General features: G+C 41.6%; 3 protein-coding genes across 3 annotated transcripts in view; 1 reads left to right on the top strand and 2 right to left on the bottom strand.

Moving 5' to 3' along the window:
• Positions 1–17,443, top strand: part of gpr158a (G protein-coupled receptor 158a) — a 71,145-nt gene that overhangs the window by 40,214 nt on the left and 13,488 nt on the right. The window contains exon 7 of the mRNA XM_068710331.1: positions 15,296–15,405. Within this exon, the coding sequence (XP_068566432.1) occupies positions 15,296–15,405 (110 nt within the window). The remainder of the gene's footprint in view (positions 1–15,295; positions 15,406–17,443) is intronic.
• LOC137872076 (DELTA-thalatoxin-Avl1a-like) lies at positions 5,505–6,175 on the bottom strand. Its single transcript, XM_068710312.1, has 2 exons — positions 6,006–6,175; positions 5,505–5,928 (listed from the first exon to the last, which is right to left on the bottom strand). The coding sequence occupies exons 1-2, from the start codon at positions 6,173–6,175 to the stop codon at positions 5,505–5,507; spliced, it is 594 nt and encodes a 197-aa protein (XP_068566413.1).
• On the bottom strand, positions 8,610–9,211 carry LOC137871678 (DELTA-sagatoxin-Srs1a-like). The gene is made up of 2 exons (XM_068709547.1): positions 9,105–9,211; positions 8,610–9,027 (listed from the first exon to the last, which is right to left on the bottom strand). The coding sequence occupies exons 1-2, from the start codon at positions 9,209–9,211 to the stop codon at positions 8,610–8,612; spliced, it is 525 nt and encodes a 174-aa protein (XP_068565648.1).

Genomic DNA, 17,443 nt, shown 5'->3' with positions numbered 1-17,443 from the left:
GGCTGCATTTCAGCGCCGTCTGTCCTTTTGACTGGAACCGACTAACGGTTTTAGTTTTAGTCATATTCAAAATCTACAAACTGATATGTTTATGCTGCGTCATTGACAGATGACTAATGTATGATATTTTATTTTGGCATTTTCATTTCAGTAAGTGCTCCATTAGTATGAGGTTGCTCTTCGAGTCGTTGTAGCTGCCAACTATAATAACAATAATTCATCATTCAAACCATAATTTAAAATTTCTACCAACAGAGGTATTATTTAGAGGCATTAAAACCATTTGGGTTGCACCATCAGCGTCTTCATTTTCTAAAGTTCTGACCACATTCATTGAGAGGTATTAACAAATGAATATAAACACTTTTGAGAGGATTGGCAGCCACAAATCACCAAATCACTGCAGCTTCCTGTTGTCGTTGAGGCAGGATTTGTTGGCACAAAGGAAAATGGCTTAATGGCACCAAACTGGAAGATGTAGCAATAGTAGAAGAGTGGTAACTTTTAGCTCTTTGTTTTGGTTTTATGAGCCAACTTAACTGTTCCAGTTCATTCTTACGTCTCTCATCAACCTCATTTCCAGCTGTAGCAGGTAGTAGTTATCTTTTTTAATATTTCATTTTATAGACAAAAAGATCTGCTGCATGCTTCCTGCTCAGCTTCAAATGACAGACAAAGTTAGCAACTAGCTCGTGACCATATGGGAGTATATGTGTTGTTAAATGGTGAGAGATTATTAGACTTATATTCATCAGATGGTGTCAGCAACATGTTCAAAATGAATGCTAATGTTGCTGTGTGTCTGCTGCATTACAGTCCTGTCTCCTCTCTTTTAAAGGGTCAGAAGGTTTCGAATGTTTGATGAGTCATTGTGCACTCGGGGCATTTGCAACAAAGCATACAATCGAATGAGACTTTGGGGCGACTAGCCGACCACACCGGTCGTATAAAAACGATCCTCACATATTCAAAACAATGTATTAAAATCCAGAAGCTACTCGTACTGTCAGTCATACTCAGTGTAACAAGAGTCACGCTGTAGTTCAATGACTCCCGGATGTAGTAAGTATGTCATATTTGGATCTGTAGAGGACAAAATAAGTCAGAACAAGTAGATGTAAGTAACTCTTTAGGTATAATCTCCTAAAAACCACTTAAGGAGTGAGCATTTCGTCTGTAGATTGTCGATGTCTGCAGAACTCCTACAGACAAAACTTAAGCGGGTCAACAGCCGACTGTCTGTGAAGTAAGAGACAGAGTGTGTATGAAAACAGACCACCAGTGTTTTCACTGTCTACTGAGTGCGGTAAACTCATTTCGCGGCATTGAGGGAGAGGTCTGACATCCTATGTGATCGATACGCTGTGGGACACTGACCTTCACGCGAAAGAGGATCAATCCCTGAAGCTTTCCCCCTTCTTCATCGACCCCCTGTGCGCACACACATATTTGCATTTTTATTGTCTACACACTACAAGTTAATTACAAACTGCTGCTTTTTGATCCTCTTTTTTTTTCTAACGGCATTCGTCTAAAACAAGAATCCACCCACATGGTTTTTTTTTTAAGGGTTATTTGCTGAATATCTCCTGTCTGCCCTAGAGCGAGAGCTAATTATCTAAAGCGGTCTAGCACAAAATTATTTGTTTATGCTCTGTGGTGCATCCAGTCGGGCGTCATATTTTGGTTGTGGGTGTGCTACCGTTCTCACATGAAGCCTTTGGGGACTGCAGAGGTCCAGACTTTGTGTTTTCATGACATTTAGCGCTAACACTAGCCGTGTTTAGACCTTGCTGTTATCTAAACTCTAGTTAAGGTCATATCTTAGGTCTCATGTATGCTTCAAACTAGGTTGTACAACGTCTTGTACCTGTTTTGAGCGGCCATTATCAAAGGCAGGGCAGAAAGCATCATAGCCACAAGGAGAGGTGAGACACAGTGAATTGTGCAACCTCACAACAGCTCCCTGGAAAGCTGTTGCTCGCACCACAGCTGGCTGTCTTGCGTCACCGCCGTGTCAACAGGGACACTCTCTAGCGGATAACCAACCCGCTGAATCTGAGTGTGTGTGTGTGTGTGTGTGTGTGTGGAGCCAGCTGGTGGGTGCTGAAATGGGAGATGATTAGGAATGAAATATAACTGCAAATTAAGTGACTGAGTGTTGATTGAATGAGTAAGTGGGTGAGCGTGTGAATCTTGCTCTTGTTGTGTTTGTCTGTTCTTTTAGAGTCCCATCACTCCAAATTCAACCAGTGATCATTGTTAAATAGAGAGATGGAACAATGAATAGATGTATCCTGCATGTAAATCTGCTGGGATGTCTGTGTACTACATATGGTACGTTTCTGTGTTTAAGTCAGACGGTCTTGATTTGTCTTAAATATCTGAGCAAAGAAACAACATCTCAGTGGAACATGTAGTACATCGCAGGGATTGTCTTCTCGCGGCGGCAACCTCCGGGTCTGACTGGTGAAACCGGTGCGGAGGTGTCTTAAATTTGCATTCCCTCTACTGGCCAGCAGGGGGCGACTCCTCTGGTTGCAAAAAGAAGTCTGATTGTATAGAAGTCTATGAGAAAATGACTCTACTCACTCTACTTCTCACTTGATTTATTAACTCAGTAAACATGGTAAAAGTTTATGGTCTCAAATGCTAGTTTCAAGTCTTCTTCAATACAGCATGATGTTCATTTAGTAAATTATGATCCATTTAGAGTAAAATAGACCATAAAGAAGAGTATACTTTAGGACGGGCTTACTGTGATTGACATGTTGCTACCAGAGCCATATACGGCGTCTCTACGTCACTCCTCCACAGTCCAAATATGATAACATGTGTTCACTAGTGGCAAAAGGCCAAAATGGCGACGTCCGTAATCCAAGATGGCGACGGCCGTAATCCAAGATGCCAAAATCCAGCGGCGGCCAAATCGCTGAACTCAAGGCTTCAAAACGTCAGTCCACAAACCAATGGGTGACGTCACAATGACTACCTCCACTTCTAATAAACAGTTTATGACACCATCACAGGTTTAAAACCCCAACAACAGCTGATGTTCCCATCAACAGCCATCATGTCATCGTCCAAAAACAAAACACCTGCTTAGTCACTGCCCTACAAGTCATTGTGGATAAGAGCATTAGCAACATCTGCTGTCATGTTAATGTCTCTTTCACCAAAGGCCATGTGCGTACCAATAAATGACAACGTCAACTAATGCGTTGTGTAATGCCAGTTTGTAGAACTTCCAATAGGATGGAGAGAACTTTCATTGTTGTTGATTCAACTGTATGGCTTCTTTTTGAAGATGTAGTTTGTGCCGCTGTGAATTGAATTGGCGTTATACTGCCAGGTGTTTCTATTATTTTGTCAACCCCATTTACATCAATGAGAGTAGGCAAAATAACAGAAACACCTCTCTGTGTAATGCAATACAGCTATTGGTGTTAGCGTCGTAACATCCAATAATGGACGTACAATGATACTCTATTGGTTAAAGATCAAGAAAGGATATTTGCACTTGTTCCAAATCAAAGCAAATTAAACGTTTGAAGGAACAGTTTGACACCCACAAAGCATGGTTAACCAGACAAGTCCATGTTTTAAGACAAGCTGGGTGGGACGCCCACACCTTCGCAGACCCCTGACGTAGGACAGTGCGCTCCTATTGAAAGTCGCGTCCTTAGTACGGGGCGCATTATAAAACTGTGGCGTGACAATTACCTGGTTTTCTTGTTTATTTGGTCATAAAATGTTATCTGATCAACACAATAGGCTTATTGATTGAACACACCCAATACATATTCACAGTGCTGTTGGAAAAGGTGTGTGAATTGTTGAATTTAATCCCTAGTTGAACCTCTTTTGTAGCCAAGACCTTAATGAAATGCTTCGAGAAGCCGCAGATCAAACCTGCTCACACCTCAAATGGAATTTGTCCAATTCCTTCTTACGAAACAGTTTTAGTTCCACCCGGTTCTTTGCGTGTCTGCGGTGAATGATCTGTCCACAGCATTTCTATTGGGTTGAGCACTTGGCTTTGACTGGGCCATTACAAAAGGTGGATTTTCTTTTTATAGAGCCATTCTTAGGTATTTTGGGTCATTGCCCTGTTGCATAACCCAACGTCTGGTGAGCTTTAGCTTGCGGACTGATACCCTGACATTTTCTTTTAAGATGTCTTGGTAAACTTGAAAATTCATCCTACCCTCAATGATTGCAAGTTGTCCATTCCGACATTTTCATAACTTAGATAAAGTTAGGCCATATTTTATGACAACTGCATAAAGAAATGCAAGTAATTCTGAGCGGTTTACTCATTTTCTTGGCACTCTAAGTCAGTTTCAAAAAGTCCAGATGGGTGTGTCATGAAGCACGTTTTGGTAACAAACTATTTTGACAAGTTGCACTTGTTTATGTGACTAAATGCCAGCTAAAGTTGCACCAACTAGTTCAATGTCATTTTTTGGAGCTGAGGTTCTCTTATTATCACGCTTGACTGCGACCGGGGCTGTTATCACTTTAACTTACAATTCTGCTATGAACTCCTCATGAATGGAATATTATATAGTTAGAAGAGGTGTACTTGAAAGCGGGATTTTAACAGTGGTTGGAATGTAAGTAGCCTATAAGTACTGTACATAAATGCAATATGGAGGTACTTTACTGGAGTATTTCAATTTAATATTACTTTATTGGCCTACTTCTCCTCCACTACATCTCAGAGGATAATATTGTATCGATGTTTCTATAACCATGGAGGTATTAAGGGTAAAAGAAACTAGATCATTTAGCATCAATAGTTTTAATAAATAATAAAGATAAAAGACAAAGATGGTACAACATCGTTATAGAAGGGTTTATTTTTAGAAATGGCAAAAAAAGTGAATAGAAAAACAAATTAGAATGAAAGTAAGAATCATCCACATTTATTATGTGTTCAGATGTCCTGTGTGGACAAAGTCATAGAACTGTATAACAATCAGATTAAAAGCTATACTTCTCAGAGGGAAAACTTGTAAATCGGTCAAATTCAATCTCAACACAACAAGAGGGTTGAAACAAATAGAATATGTGTCTCCAAAGTGTATGAACTCAGACTATAACAACATCAAACCTAAAATCTATCAAAAGAAGTCAGAATTATTGGTGGAAACAACAATTTCACAAGTTTTTCACTGGGCAAACATTGACATATGTACATGATTATTGTAATTTTAACAAATTCGTAGTCTGTGTGGAATAATCATATTTATAAAGTCTAGTTTTGAATACTTGACTAATTAAAATCACTGAGTATTTAATGAATACCTTTCAAGTGAAATTCCAGTAAAAACTAAAATAAATATTTCCTCCCATATCCTGACTTTGTTTACATGCATGCACACTAATACAGAGAAATCAGATTTTTGATGCACACCTGAGTGTAACAATGAGTAGAATACTCGTTATTATCAGTTTAGACAAAGTAACTGGGTAATACGATATCCCGATACGTGATTTCGTCACGCCCCTCCGTCTATCACATGCACCTTCATGATGGGTTTGAAGCAGTCAGACATTGTGGCCATGATGGTAATATTTTCACTCTCATGGGACAGACAGGGGCCTTTTGCTTTGCCACTGACAAACGTCGTGTTTGTACCTTTGGACATCTCATTGTAAAGATCTATATTACACTCTTTGCTGACGCTAAAGATTCCCACTGCGTACTTGTTTGACTTCACGTTTTGGTCAAATGGAACCCGGAACAGCACAGCTATTTTCTTAGAGGGGTCTTGAGTAGAAAGATTGAGGAGATCATAGGTGAAGATCCCGACACATCCTTTTGCTGCGATTTGAGGCTTGCCAAACAACGCCTCTCCAGACGAGGACTTTTGAATGCTATCGGGCAGAGCTTCGATGCAGCGTCCAACATGGAGGTACATTCTAGAAATAATAGAAACATATATGGGAACTGATTTTAAAATAAGAAAGAATATAATGAGAAAAGAAGTTGCATTTACCTGGGGTTGCAAAGACTGTAATTAGAACAATCATTTGTAAGCTTGACCCTGCAGTGGCGTTGTGTTGGTATTTGTTTAACAACTTTTACTCCAACTTTAAGTGCTTCAGACCCCACCGATTCTGCAGCTTCTGCAGCTTCAATGACGTCAGCTGCATCCACATCTCCCATATCTGCAGTGTGACCACCTGCTCAGACAGACATATTAATAAAATAAGATGTGGCTTTAAAATCACTTCCACAAATGTGAACGGATTAACATTCCTGCCATGAACTCATCCGTTGTGATAAGAAGCCGATAGTACAGAGTCATTTCCTCAGACCTACCTGGTTATTCTTACCTGGGATGAACACCTCTGAAGAACAGCTGAAAGCTCTGGCTGTCGGCCTTAAAACTCACCTTGTTATACAAGTGATGGAGGTTAAAACCTGGTTCTCCAGGAAGTTGGATAGTAATTTCCAGTAACTGTAAACACCCACACATACCTGGTGGTATAACGTTGGCAGAGGAATGTGACTCCACCTCTCTAGAAGACATAAGAGATAGTAGAGGCCTGAAAGGTATTTCTTTATTAAATGCTCTGTTAATAGACTAATCAGGAAAGTCCCCTTGTTCTCATTCCATAACATCTGATAGCCGGCATGGATATATGCCAGACGATAAAACCAATTCATTTGATGTCATTTTTGGATATTAGAGAGGAAACAAATTTGAATTAGTACAACTATAACAGAACATGTAAACTCAACAAACTCTTCTTTAAGAGGGAATGCAGTTTTGACAAATTACCAATGGTGATAAAAGTAGAGAACTTGCCTTCCTGCTGTACTGTACAACATGAACGTCTCACAAATTTCTTGTGAAACTTATCCAATCGTTGTTGAGACATTTCAATGAAACCCAACAAATGAAGCTCTAGCGTAAGTTCAGACAGGAAGACTATACTCTCGCATGCCTAAGCCTGCAGATTATTTCCCATACATCTGCCCATCACTCCTCACGCATACACACTCATTATGTCCTTGTTGTTATTGTTCGGGGCTGTCAGTCATGATCTCAGCTGTCTAGATCAGCTGGTCTCTTCTATCCAATAGCACAACGACACAGTTGCATCGTTGGCCTATCATCTCGCTGCTGTCTCTCTTAAATATGATTGTGTCTCTACCTTCAGTACGTTCATGCTGCTGTTACGCAACCCTCCACCTCCCCATCTCCGCCCAATCTTCATCAGCTTCATCAGCTTCATCAGCCACCATCACCACCAGTGTCTGGACTCCACAGGGAGGATTTATCTTGTTGCTGCTCAGGGCAGACGCCCCTCCATTACAAATATCTCCCTGTAGAGTCCAAGAGCCAAAGACTCTGAAGACTATCATCGCGTATCATTTGTTCACAATAAACAATTCTCTTTTTCTTTAGCTGACTTGTCTCTCCTGATGGCAATAGAGTAGATGCTGAGATGCTCCACACGGTGTGTGAAAACTGTGACCCTGATCACCAAAGTCCAAAGACCTAGCCCGGGCTAAAAGTCTACGGCTTCATCAACTGAACATTTCATTTTGTGTTGTTTGCATCAAGCAGAATGCAGCAGCTCAGGTTGTGTTTTGGCAGGTTTTAATAAGAGAGACAAGAAAACCAGGTGATGCTCATCGTTCAACATGCCAGTCAAAGCAAAAGTATTTAGCTCTCGTGTTGCCAAGTGAGTTATGAAACAAAGGTTGTATAACTCGGTATGATGAAAGAAACCTCTGCTGAGTCCAGTTTATTTTATCCATGAGCCTAACTGAGGCTTAACCTGAATCAAGTAAACTTAAAACAAACAAACCCTCCATGGTAAAGAGAAGACATAGTGAGTCTTATTGGTCTTTCTTTTGCAAATCAAAAGATACAATTTCAAAAAGGACAAGAGGAAAAGAAAACAATGAATACAGGACAGTTAACACAAGTTTAGTCAGAGAACAAGGTAATGAGGTGAAGTTAGTTGTATTTTATTAGCTCAGACTATAACCACAAAACTAAAATCTATCAAAAGAAGTCAGATCTATTGGTGGAAACAACAATTTCACACATTTTTCACTGTGGTCGCTAGGTTCTGGGCAATATGCTCAAAATCTTCTATCTTGATATGGATCATTAAATATCTTGATAACGATATATAACGACACAGCATGTTTTCTGGCAGTTCAATAAATAGTCTACATGCAATAACCACATGGTGAAGCCCAGTTTTGTACACTTCTGTGTGAATTAAATACTTGACAAATTAAAAGTAATGAGTATTTTCTCATTTAACTATTACCATAAGTGCTAAATGAACATAAGTTTCAAGTGAAATTACAGTGAATAATTGATATTTCCTCCCATATCCTGACTTTGTTTACATGTTTGCACACAAATACAGAGAAATCTGATATTTTCTATATATACTTTTTGTATAACCATGAGCAGAATTCTTAGCAATTCAGATTTTCTGAGAAAGTTGAGTTAGTGTCTGACCGTTATTATCTTTTAGACTACGTAATTATGTGATACGATATCCCGATACAGGATTCGATCACAATACGATGCCATTGAAAGACGATAAATCATCAAATTGAATATCGTCTATTTGTCGCTCACCTCCACCTTCATGATGGGTTTGAAGCAGTCAGACATTGTGGCCACGATGGTAATATTTTCACTTTCATGGGACAGATCGGGGCCTTTTGCTTTGCCACTGACAAATGTCGTGTTTGTACCTTTGGACATCTCATTGTAAAGATCTATATTACACTCTTTGCTGACGCTAAAGATTCCCACTGCGTACTTGTTTGACTTCACGTTTTGGTCAAATGGAACCCGGAACAGCACAGCTATTTTCTTAGAGGGGACTTTTGTAGAAATATTGAGGAGGTCATAGGTGAAGATCCCGACACATCCTTTTGTTGCACCCAGAGGTTTGCCAAACAACGCCTCTCCAGACGACGACGGTCGAATGCGAGGAGGCAGAGGTTCAATGCAGCGTCCAACATGGAGGTACATTCTAGAAATAATAGAAACATATATGGGAACTGATTTTTAAATAAGAAGGAATATAATGAGAAAAAAAGTTGCATTTACCTGGGGTTACAGAGACTGTAGTGAGAACTCTTGTTTGTGAGCAGAACATTGCACTGGCGTTGTGTTGGTATTTTTTCAGCAAGTTTTACTCCACCTTTAAGTCCCATAGCTGCTAACGGTGCTATTGCCTTGACGTGCTCCATACCTGCTGTGTGACCACCTGCTCAGACAGACATATTAATAAAATAATTAAAAAACTTTGATCTGAAATCACGTACAAATACATGTACCACTCACTGCCACTTAAAGCTGCTAAATGTGGCTTTGAAATCACTTCCACAAATATGATCAAGTTAATTACAGTCAAACAATTTAACCAACAAACTGAATTGCAACAACATTTTGACTAAATGACAATGATACGTTTGTGTTATTCCTGGTGTTGCCTCAAGAGCCTTTTAGTGCACAACAGGTCAGCTGAACATGCATACATGTGTCAACAGGCGAGCATATAGACAGAATATGGAGGATAAAGTTTCAAATACTAAAGTAGTAATAAATCAATGTTGACCTGGTTTAAATTGAGCACTTAATGTATTCTAAATCATGTTTCCATATAATTAGTTCTAAATTATATTGTATCTATTATTTGTTAACATAAAGCAGCAGCACGGAGACTAACAGTTTGCATAAACCTCTTCCTAACTGGACGTGAACATCCAACATCAGATGTCATAACCTGCTCCGTGTGTCAGCAATTTGAAAAGCCGCTCGCCGTGGCTCTATTTTTGCCAAGTTTCGAGCACCTGCTTCACCTCCAACCTGTGGTCAAAATCAACGCTGACAGTAACTGACAGTTATCAATAACAATATCTTCCTCTGTTTCAAAGAGAGCGACATCGCTCGTTGTTTATCAGGACAATTTTTCGCGCTCCCTTCACTTACCTGGGATGAACTCCTCCGGATGAACAGATGAAAGCTCTGTCTCTCAGCCTTAAAACTTGCCTTTTTATACAGGTGATAAAACCTGGTTCTCCAGGAAGTTGGATAGAGATTTATATTAACTGCCAACACCCCCACATACCTGATATTATAATGTCGGCAGAGGAATGTGACTCCACCTCTCTAGAAGACATCAGAGATAGTAGAGGCCTGAAAGGTGTTACTTTATTAAAAGCTGTTTGAGAGATTAAAGAGAACCAACAACGCCACCTGGGGAATTTCACCCTGGGAAATATAAACTTAACGACCTTAATATATAGTGTAGAATTTGTTAAGGGCACACAGATTCATTACCGATATTTGGACCGAGACGCATTAACATAATATTTATTAAAGGTATCAATGAAAATCATCAAAACAGCCAAAACATGCGGAACAAAGGAAAACAAGCAAAACAAGCAAAATGGAGGCGAAACAAGCAAAATGGAGGCAGCAAAACAGCAGCAGGTGAACATGATAAACTGATGATGATGAAATGATAAACAGAGATTAAAAGGACCTCCATGCTGCAAAATAATACAAGTTAAGATTGTGACTACTTACCACCTCACACATGGCGTAAGTAGTCAGACGGCAACAAGAGGAGGAAAATGTCTAAAACTCACCAGGAGCCACCACAGCACCAGGACAGGGGCCACAAAGGGGCAGGGCGTGCAGCACTTGGACCCCGGAGCAGGAGAGCTACCAAGGGAACCTTAAATGACTTCTGTTGTGATCTGGCGCAATATAGAAAATAAAATTAACTCAACCTTCAAAAGGGGGGCGGAGGGTACCGTTGGGGGGGACCAAAGTCCAAAGACCTAGCCCCGGCTAAAAGTCTACAGCTTCATCAACTGAACATTTCATTTTGTGTTGTTTGCATCAAGCAGAATGCAGCAGCTCAGGTTGTGTTTTGGCAGGTTTTAATGAGAGCGACAAGAAAACCAGGTGATGCTCATCGTTCAACATGCCAGTCAAAGCAAAAGTATTTAGCTCTCGTGTTGCCAAGTGAGTTATGAAACAAAGGTTGTATAACTCGGTATGATGAAAGAAACCTCTGCTGAGTCCAGTTTATTTTATCCATGAGCCTAACTGAGGCTTAACCTGAATCAAGTAAACTTAAAACAAACAAACCCTCCATGGTAAAGAGAAGACATAGTGAGTCTTATTGGTCTTTTTGTAGAGTAGAATTCTTAACAATTAAGACTTTCTGAGAACGCTGCGTTAGCATGTGCTCGTTATTATCAGTTTAAGCAAAGTAATTGTGTATCACGATGTCTTGATTTATGATTTGATCGCAATACGATGCCATTGAAAGACGATAAATCATCAAATTGAATATCGTCTATCCGTCTATCACATGCACCTTCATGGTTGGTTTGTAGCCGTCAGACATTGTGGCCATGATGGTAACACTTTCATGGGACAGACTGGGCCCTTCTGCTCTGCCTCTAACAAGTGTTGGGTCTGTATTTTTGGAGTGTGCAGACAACAAGGGGAAGAAAAAAAAATACAGGACAGTTAACACACGTTTCATCAAGAGAATAAGGTGTTGTTAGCTGTCGTGTTTTTCTGCGTGTGTGTTTTCCACACTGTCTGTCCTTGAAAGACAAAGTAGCCTCTTCCAAATGTGCCATTGTGCACTTCCACAACTTCAAATACTTTTCATCTGCCTGTGGAAGCTAAATGCTTCTCTTCTCAGGTGTGCGTCTGCAGAACGCACTGTTCTGTTTGCTAGTTTCCACCTGACAAAGCTTTGTTTTTGGAGGGCAGATGCAGAACCGGGTTGCGTTAAGTCAGGAGTCTCGGGAGCCTGGAGACCAGGCGTGATGGTCAGGGCCGACATCCAGCTGGGACGTGTTCACCTGCCTAGAAAACCCGAGATATTCTGTTCAAATATGGCCTCAGTACCAGTTATGAAACCTGTGCCACAAATCAACCGTACTTTAGTGTTTCATTTTTACCTTTTTACTTAAGATCATTAAACTTGTTTTTATTTTCTTTCTACAAAATGTACCAAAACACAGGCAACGAGGGAGATCTTGAGTAGATAATAGTGAGAATAAATAATAAGCAAAACTCAAACCCTCTATACTAAAGAGAAATCTGGTTTGAATTTAAATCAAACACTAAGACTAAGCTTGTTTATTTAGTCAACTGATCCATAGAGGGAACCATAAAGAGCATTTTTGGAGGGAAGGGAAAAACAACACAGAATAGAAATGCTATTGACTCTGAATCCCCCCCCCCCCCCCCAAAAAAAAAAAAAAATCAGAAACAGTTGCTGTTACACTGATCTGATATTGTTGAAATGTAGAATAATAAACCAATTTTAAATGTCGGGTGCTGAGAAGGCTGCTATAGACGTGGGTAACGGCGCTCACTCAGCATTTCCAGGAGCCTTTACTCATGCTGTAACTGAGACGAGACAAAGAGGGGGGGAGGCAGGCAGAAGAGTAGTAAGTGTGTTGATAATTGTCTCCTCGATATTGATGTCCATTAGATAGGTATAAAGCACCCTGCTCCTCTCAATCCCCCCACGTGCACGCTCGCACGCACCTACACATAACACTAGATCCTCTTCCCTTCCCACAGCGCTGAATCTAAGATTCCCAGCACTTAGCATTGATTATTAATGGAAGGTTTGAAAAGAAAAAGGGGGGCAGAAACTGATCTCGCTCTTTATGCACACTGGCTTTAAGAGAAACCCGTCGGGGGGGGGGGATTTCGCAGCCGGTCTCTTCCCAGAAACCCGACTGATGGAAAGTGCATGGCTTGTATAAAGAATTTCTGCTGAGAATTGTTTGGTCTGAGGGGTCACGGCGATGTTTGAGGACAATGATTACGCTTACTTTTGCCCTAGAATATGTGTATTGACCTTAGTCTGAGTAGCACTGGGGGGGGGGGGGGGGGGGGGGACACACCCTGTTGTATCAGAGGAACCGGGGAGAGCTGAGAGTCCGCGGGAATGGATTGGTGGTTTTAAGGCAAAATTCCCGGGTCCAGTTCTTGTTAACTTTTACAGAGGAGCGATGGAAAGCTGACTGGAAACTTTACAAACTGGCATGGGATGTGCACGGCTCAGGACAGGAGGGCTCTACAGCGGCTCATTGAAACCACCCAGAACATCACTGGTCAGGGTTAACCAAGCATCAGTGATATTGGTGACAAGAGGTGCCTGCGAAAAGTTAAAAAAAGAATATTTAAAGACAAAACCCACCCCAGACGTCTGGAAAGAGATACAGAACCACCAGACTTCAAAACAACTTCTTTCCTCTGACTCCTTAATTCATCCTCCACATATAATACAGTTTTGTGAGTGTTTTTGTGCAAAATGGGACAGCAGTCTGCATCCCGTTGTGCAAACCTGTTGACAATAAAATAACCCTTGTAACGTTCATGGACAAAAAATGAGACGGAAACTAAATCTCCAACGACGACGGACGGCAGGTGAGATCGCACCGTTAAAAGAGAAGCTAAAATGTGTTAACAACTCTTTATGACGACTCATTCAGCAGATAACACCTCCCCCTCTCCGTCTCACCACAGACGACACCAGCCTCTACCTGGCATGTGAAAGAGATCCAGATGTTGTTTTGTGGTTTATCCAAAAAAGGAGTCATGAGCAGTGTTTTCCCTCGGTGCGTTTTTACTCATCTTCTGGTGCCCTCTTTCCGTCCCTGCGGAGTTAAATGTGCGTCAGCAAGTTGCTCAGCGCCGGATGGGCCCTGCTATCTCTTCATCGGCTCCTGGTCCTCTTCCTCCATTAAAGAAATAAATAAAAGAATGCACTGAGGAGCATTGTTATTTAGATATTGTCTTTGAGCTCACGAGTTTCGGTGTCCGTGGAAACTCTAAAATGTAGTTTTAGAAGCTTTTCTATCAGCATGAAACACCCCGTGTGCATTTAAGATTAACAACTGAGCGCTCATCTAGTCATTATTTGCTCTGTGCCACATTCCCTTTGCAAAGCCGAGTCAACTGGAGCGAGCTTTCTTTTGACTCAGACGTTTCTGCGTCTGGTCGGGCCAATGCCTTAGTGAGCGGACGAGGATGTGGGCCACCCTTCCTCCCGTGGGGGTCCTCCGCGTCCCTCGACTGACTCCAACCTAGTGAGCAAAAATATCCACATGCCTGCGTCTTCTCCGCAGCCTGGGGGGAACGTAATAATGCCTCGGCTAATCCGATTAACATTAACAATCCCACAGGGGAAATCGCTGCACATCTGCAACGGACCGATAATTATGTTGCCTCAGATGTTTTGGTTCTTTTTTTCATTTTATGTCTTTGGAAGACCATCAGTGTTTTCGTTTTGGGGATTTTTTTTTTTTGTCGACTTGGATGGGCACCATGTCAGAGTGTTTCTAGGTCTTTGTAGCAGACATGGGTGGATGCCCTCCTCCTTGTCTCAAGGCCAAGCTTTGTGTGATGTTAGCAGACTCAGGCTCTGTTGTTTGAAGCGACGCTGAGGACGGTTATGAAGCGACGCTACACTTCACTGATCCGTCTGGCTTTACTGTTATGGCCAAAGCAGTTCATGAACTTTCTCTGTAATACGTCGGGTGTGAATGTTACCGCTATTAAGATTAGCAATAATTGTAGTGATATAGCGCGATCGGTAGTATTATTAGTTGTACTACTCATAGTAATTACATTAAATGTTGTAAAAGTGGAAGCGGCGCGAGTAAAATTCATGCTAATGTTGAAATCGCTTTCATTTCAGTCTCTCTTATCCATTAAATCTTACATCTGAGGCGACTTACTGTACACAGAATGGCAAAAATGCTTAATTGCGGTATTATGCAACGATTGCACTTGTTTACTCGGGCGACATGAAAGGACATCACAGCCCTGGCTGCACCATTGCCACGTATTTGGGGCAGTTCAGCAGACGAACAGCGGGGCAGTAAGTTATGGTGAGGGTGGAGCTCACACTGTCCTGGGAAGTCCTGGTGGGAAAAAAAGCCAATAAGTCGACTACATGTTGTCAAAAATACCGTTTCAAGTTCAAGGAGAAACTTGTATGCTTGATTTCACAACATTTAAAATTCCCTTTTGATAGTTTGATGGTGGCACAGGAAGTGGGAAAAAGTGTAAAACAACTTTTGAGGAGATGAGTTGGAATATGAGCAAAGGAGCAGGTGGCTGTGAGTTAATGATTGATACAGAAGCTAAACTATATGAGATCACTGATGCACTTTTTATTGAAATACTCCGCACAATCAGGCAGCAACTTCCCAACACTTAAGGCTTCTTCTGTCCTCTCGCAGGTTGGGATTCTCTATTTCCAGCCGAGTGTTTTCCGCTGCATCCTGCTGCGATGGGTTCGACTGCTGGGCTTCGCTACCGTCTACGGGACGCTGACCCTTAAGCTGTACAGGTAACACACACACACACACACATCTACACGAAAACCATTTGTCCAACGGCATTATCCATCCCAGGAAAATCGGATTACATTGACCTCTTTAAGTGCAATTACGCTGTGTCTTACGCGTTGGCTCCTTGTAAAAGTAGGAGCCTCGCGAAGTGTGGAGGGCGGCATTGTTCCTCTGCTAATTCATCACCAGACTACACCGCCGCACATGTTTAGAGGCGGATTCACTGCCTCATTAAGTGGAAGAGGGAAATGCCAAGTGAAAGTAATTAAGACAACACGGGGTGCTTTGGCCCCAGATGATCCCCCATATATAACGCAGTATTGAATGATGGCTGGCAAGAAACAAACTGAGAGACAAATGTGTGAGATCAGAGGAAGCGAAAGGACAGCTGGAGGATACAGCGAGGGGAGAGACAACAGGGGGAGGGGGCTTATCCAGCGCTGAATAGTCTATAATGAGACGGGGGCTCGGCTGTATTTAAAGTTATCGTTCATCTGAGGGTCTTTTCTGTCAGGTGAACCCGTCGAAAAGGCCCAATGAAGATGCTGATGAAGGGGAGGATGTGGCTAAAGCGAGCGGGAGTCGAGTAAACCCTCAGAGATGCAAGTTAACATATTGCACAGATCAATTTTTGATGGGGGGCTCATTAGCAGTGGACACTTCATCAATGTGCGTGAAGGGCACAGCCTAAGAATAGCGATGGCTGGTCATGTGTTTGAGTTACGCGGTCTTTGTGTTTGTGTCCGTGGAGTTTAAAGCTGCATACTGCCGAAACGTAGAAACGCTCAGAACGACAGCGGTGAATAACGATGCATTTCAGAGCTGCATTTTTTGAAAACATGACATTTTTTTCCAAACTAAACCACAGTTATTGGTAATGTGTCTGACAAAATCAATCATAAGAACTTCAACTATTTTCTGATGTGCCTCATTCATATTTATAGTTAAGCTTCTTTTTTAGGGCAAAGAAAACTACTTGTTAGAGAAAGATTATGGTCATGGTTACAATGAGGGATCCAAAACGACATGAAGTGACTGATCCTCATTAAATACAGCGTCTATATATTTTATATATATATATTGTGACGACCCTCCCACTCTGTTGGCTATGGTCCTGCTGCATGATGGTTTCCTGGTGGGAGGAGCTGGGATAGTCACCTGCTGATACCAGCCCATCTAATTGGAGCCTCAAGGAAGGCATAAAAGACAGCACTTCTGGGAGTGTCTCTCTCTCTCTCTCTCTCTCTCTCTCTCTCTCTCACTCACTCACTCTCACTCTCACAGCAGGGCCTGTTGCACCTCTTTTCATTTATGCTGAAGTTTATGTAACTCAAATAAACTGTTTTTGGGTTAGATATGTGTGTGTGTGTGTGTGTGTGTGTGTGTGTGTGTGTGTGTGTGTGTGTGTGTGTGTGTGTGTGTGGCCTCCCTTTTTGTTGCCAGCCTTGAGCCAGGCGGTAACAAATGGGGACTCCTCCGGGATTTAGAAAGGTTAGTACTAGGAAATTGTTAAATGTAACTTTGTTAAAGGGAGTTTAGTCCACACAGATGTTTTGGTTACATTGTGTTTTCTGACCTGCTGTTAGTAGTACAGGCTTGTGAGTCATTTGGAACCCTTTTCCTGGTAGGCATAAGCAATGAGGGGCACTAGCTGTCTCTCATTGACCCTTTTGTTTGTTTTTGTTTGTTGTTTTTGTGCAGTAAGTGGTTAGAGCAATGGCTCGGGGGCACTTCCATGACTGTCTAGGTGATTTTCAGCTTGCTGAAGGTTAACCGGGTCACTGGGTTTTGTGCTTAATTCATCCTGCCACTAAACCTGCATGAAGTCTAGGGATGAGTTACTCAGCTAGACCTGGTTAGGCAGTTAGTCAGAGGAATTGGGGTTCTTTATTTAAGCCTGTCATCCTTTAGTTTTATTGTGGAAAACTTTGTATTAGTTGTGGTTTGTTGGAAAAGTGCCTCAAAGGTTGCAGGTGAACTGGTAACATGGCTTCCATTGAAGACTTTGTTCAGTCTCCAAATGGTGATTTGCTAAAT

The sequence above is a fragment of the Cebidichthys violaceus genome, unplaced genomic scaffold (genome assembly GCF_023349555.1).
Source record: "Cebidichthys violaceus isolate CVI_PGR_0920_01 unplaced genomic scaffold, fCebVio1.0.p SCAF_15, whole genome shotgun sequence".
NCBI classification, from domain to species: Eukaryota; Metazoa; Chordata; class Actinopteri; order Perciformes; family Stichaeidae; genus Cebidichthys; species Cebidichthys violaceus.
The sequence above is the reverse complement of the archived record's forward strand: the minus strand, read 5'-3'. Positions and strand labels throughout refer to the sequence as shown.

Coding starts and splice junctions, on each gene's coding strand:
- LOC137872076 (XM_068710312.1), bottom strand. CDS start 6,175: ATGGGAGATGTGGATGCAGCTGACGTCATTGAAGCTGCAGAAGCTGCA. Junction 5,929..6,005: donor TACAGTCTTTGCAACCCCAG/GTAAATGCAACT, acceptor TATTATTTCTAG/AATGTACCTCCATGTTGGAC.
- LOC137871678 (XM_068709547.1), bottom strand. CDS start 9,211: ATGGGACTTAAAGGTGGAGTAAAACTTGCTGAAAAAATACCAACACAA. Junction 9,028..9,104: donor TACAGTCTCTGTAACCCCAG/GTAAATGCAACT, acceptor TATTATTTCTAG/AATGTACCTCCATGTTGGAC.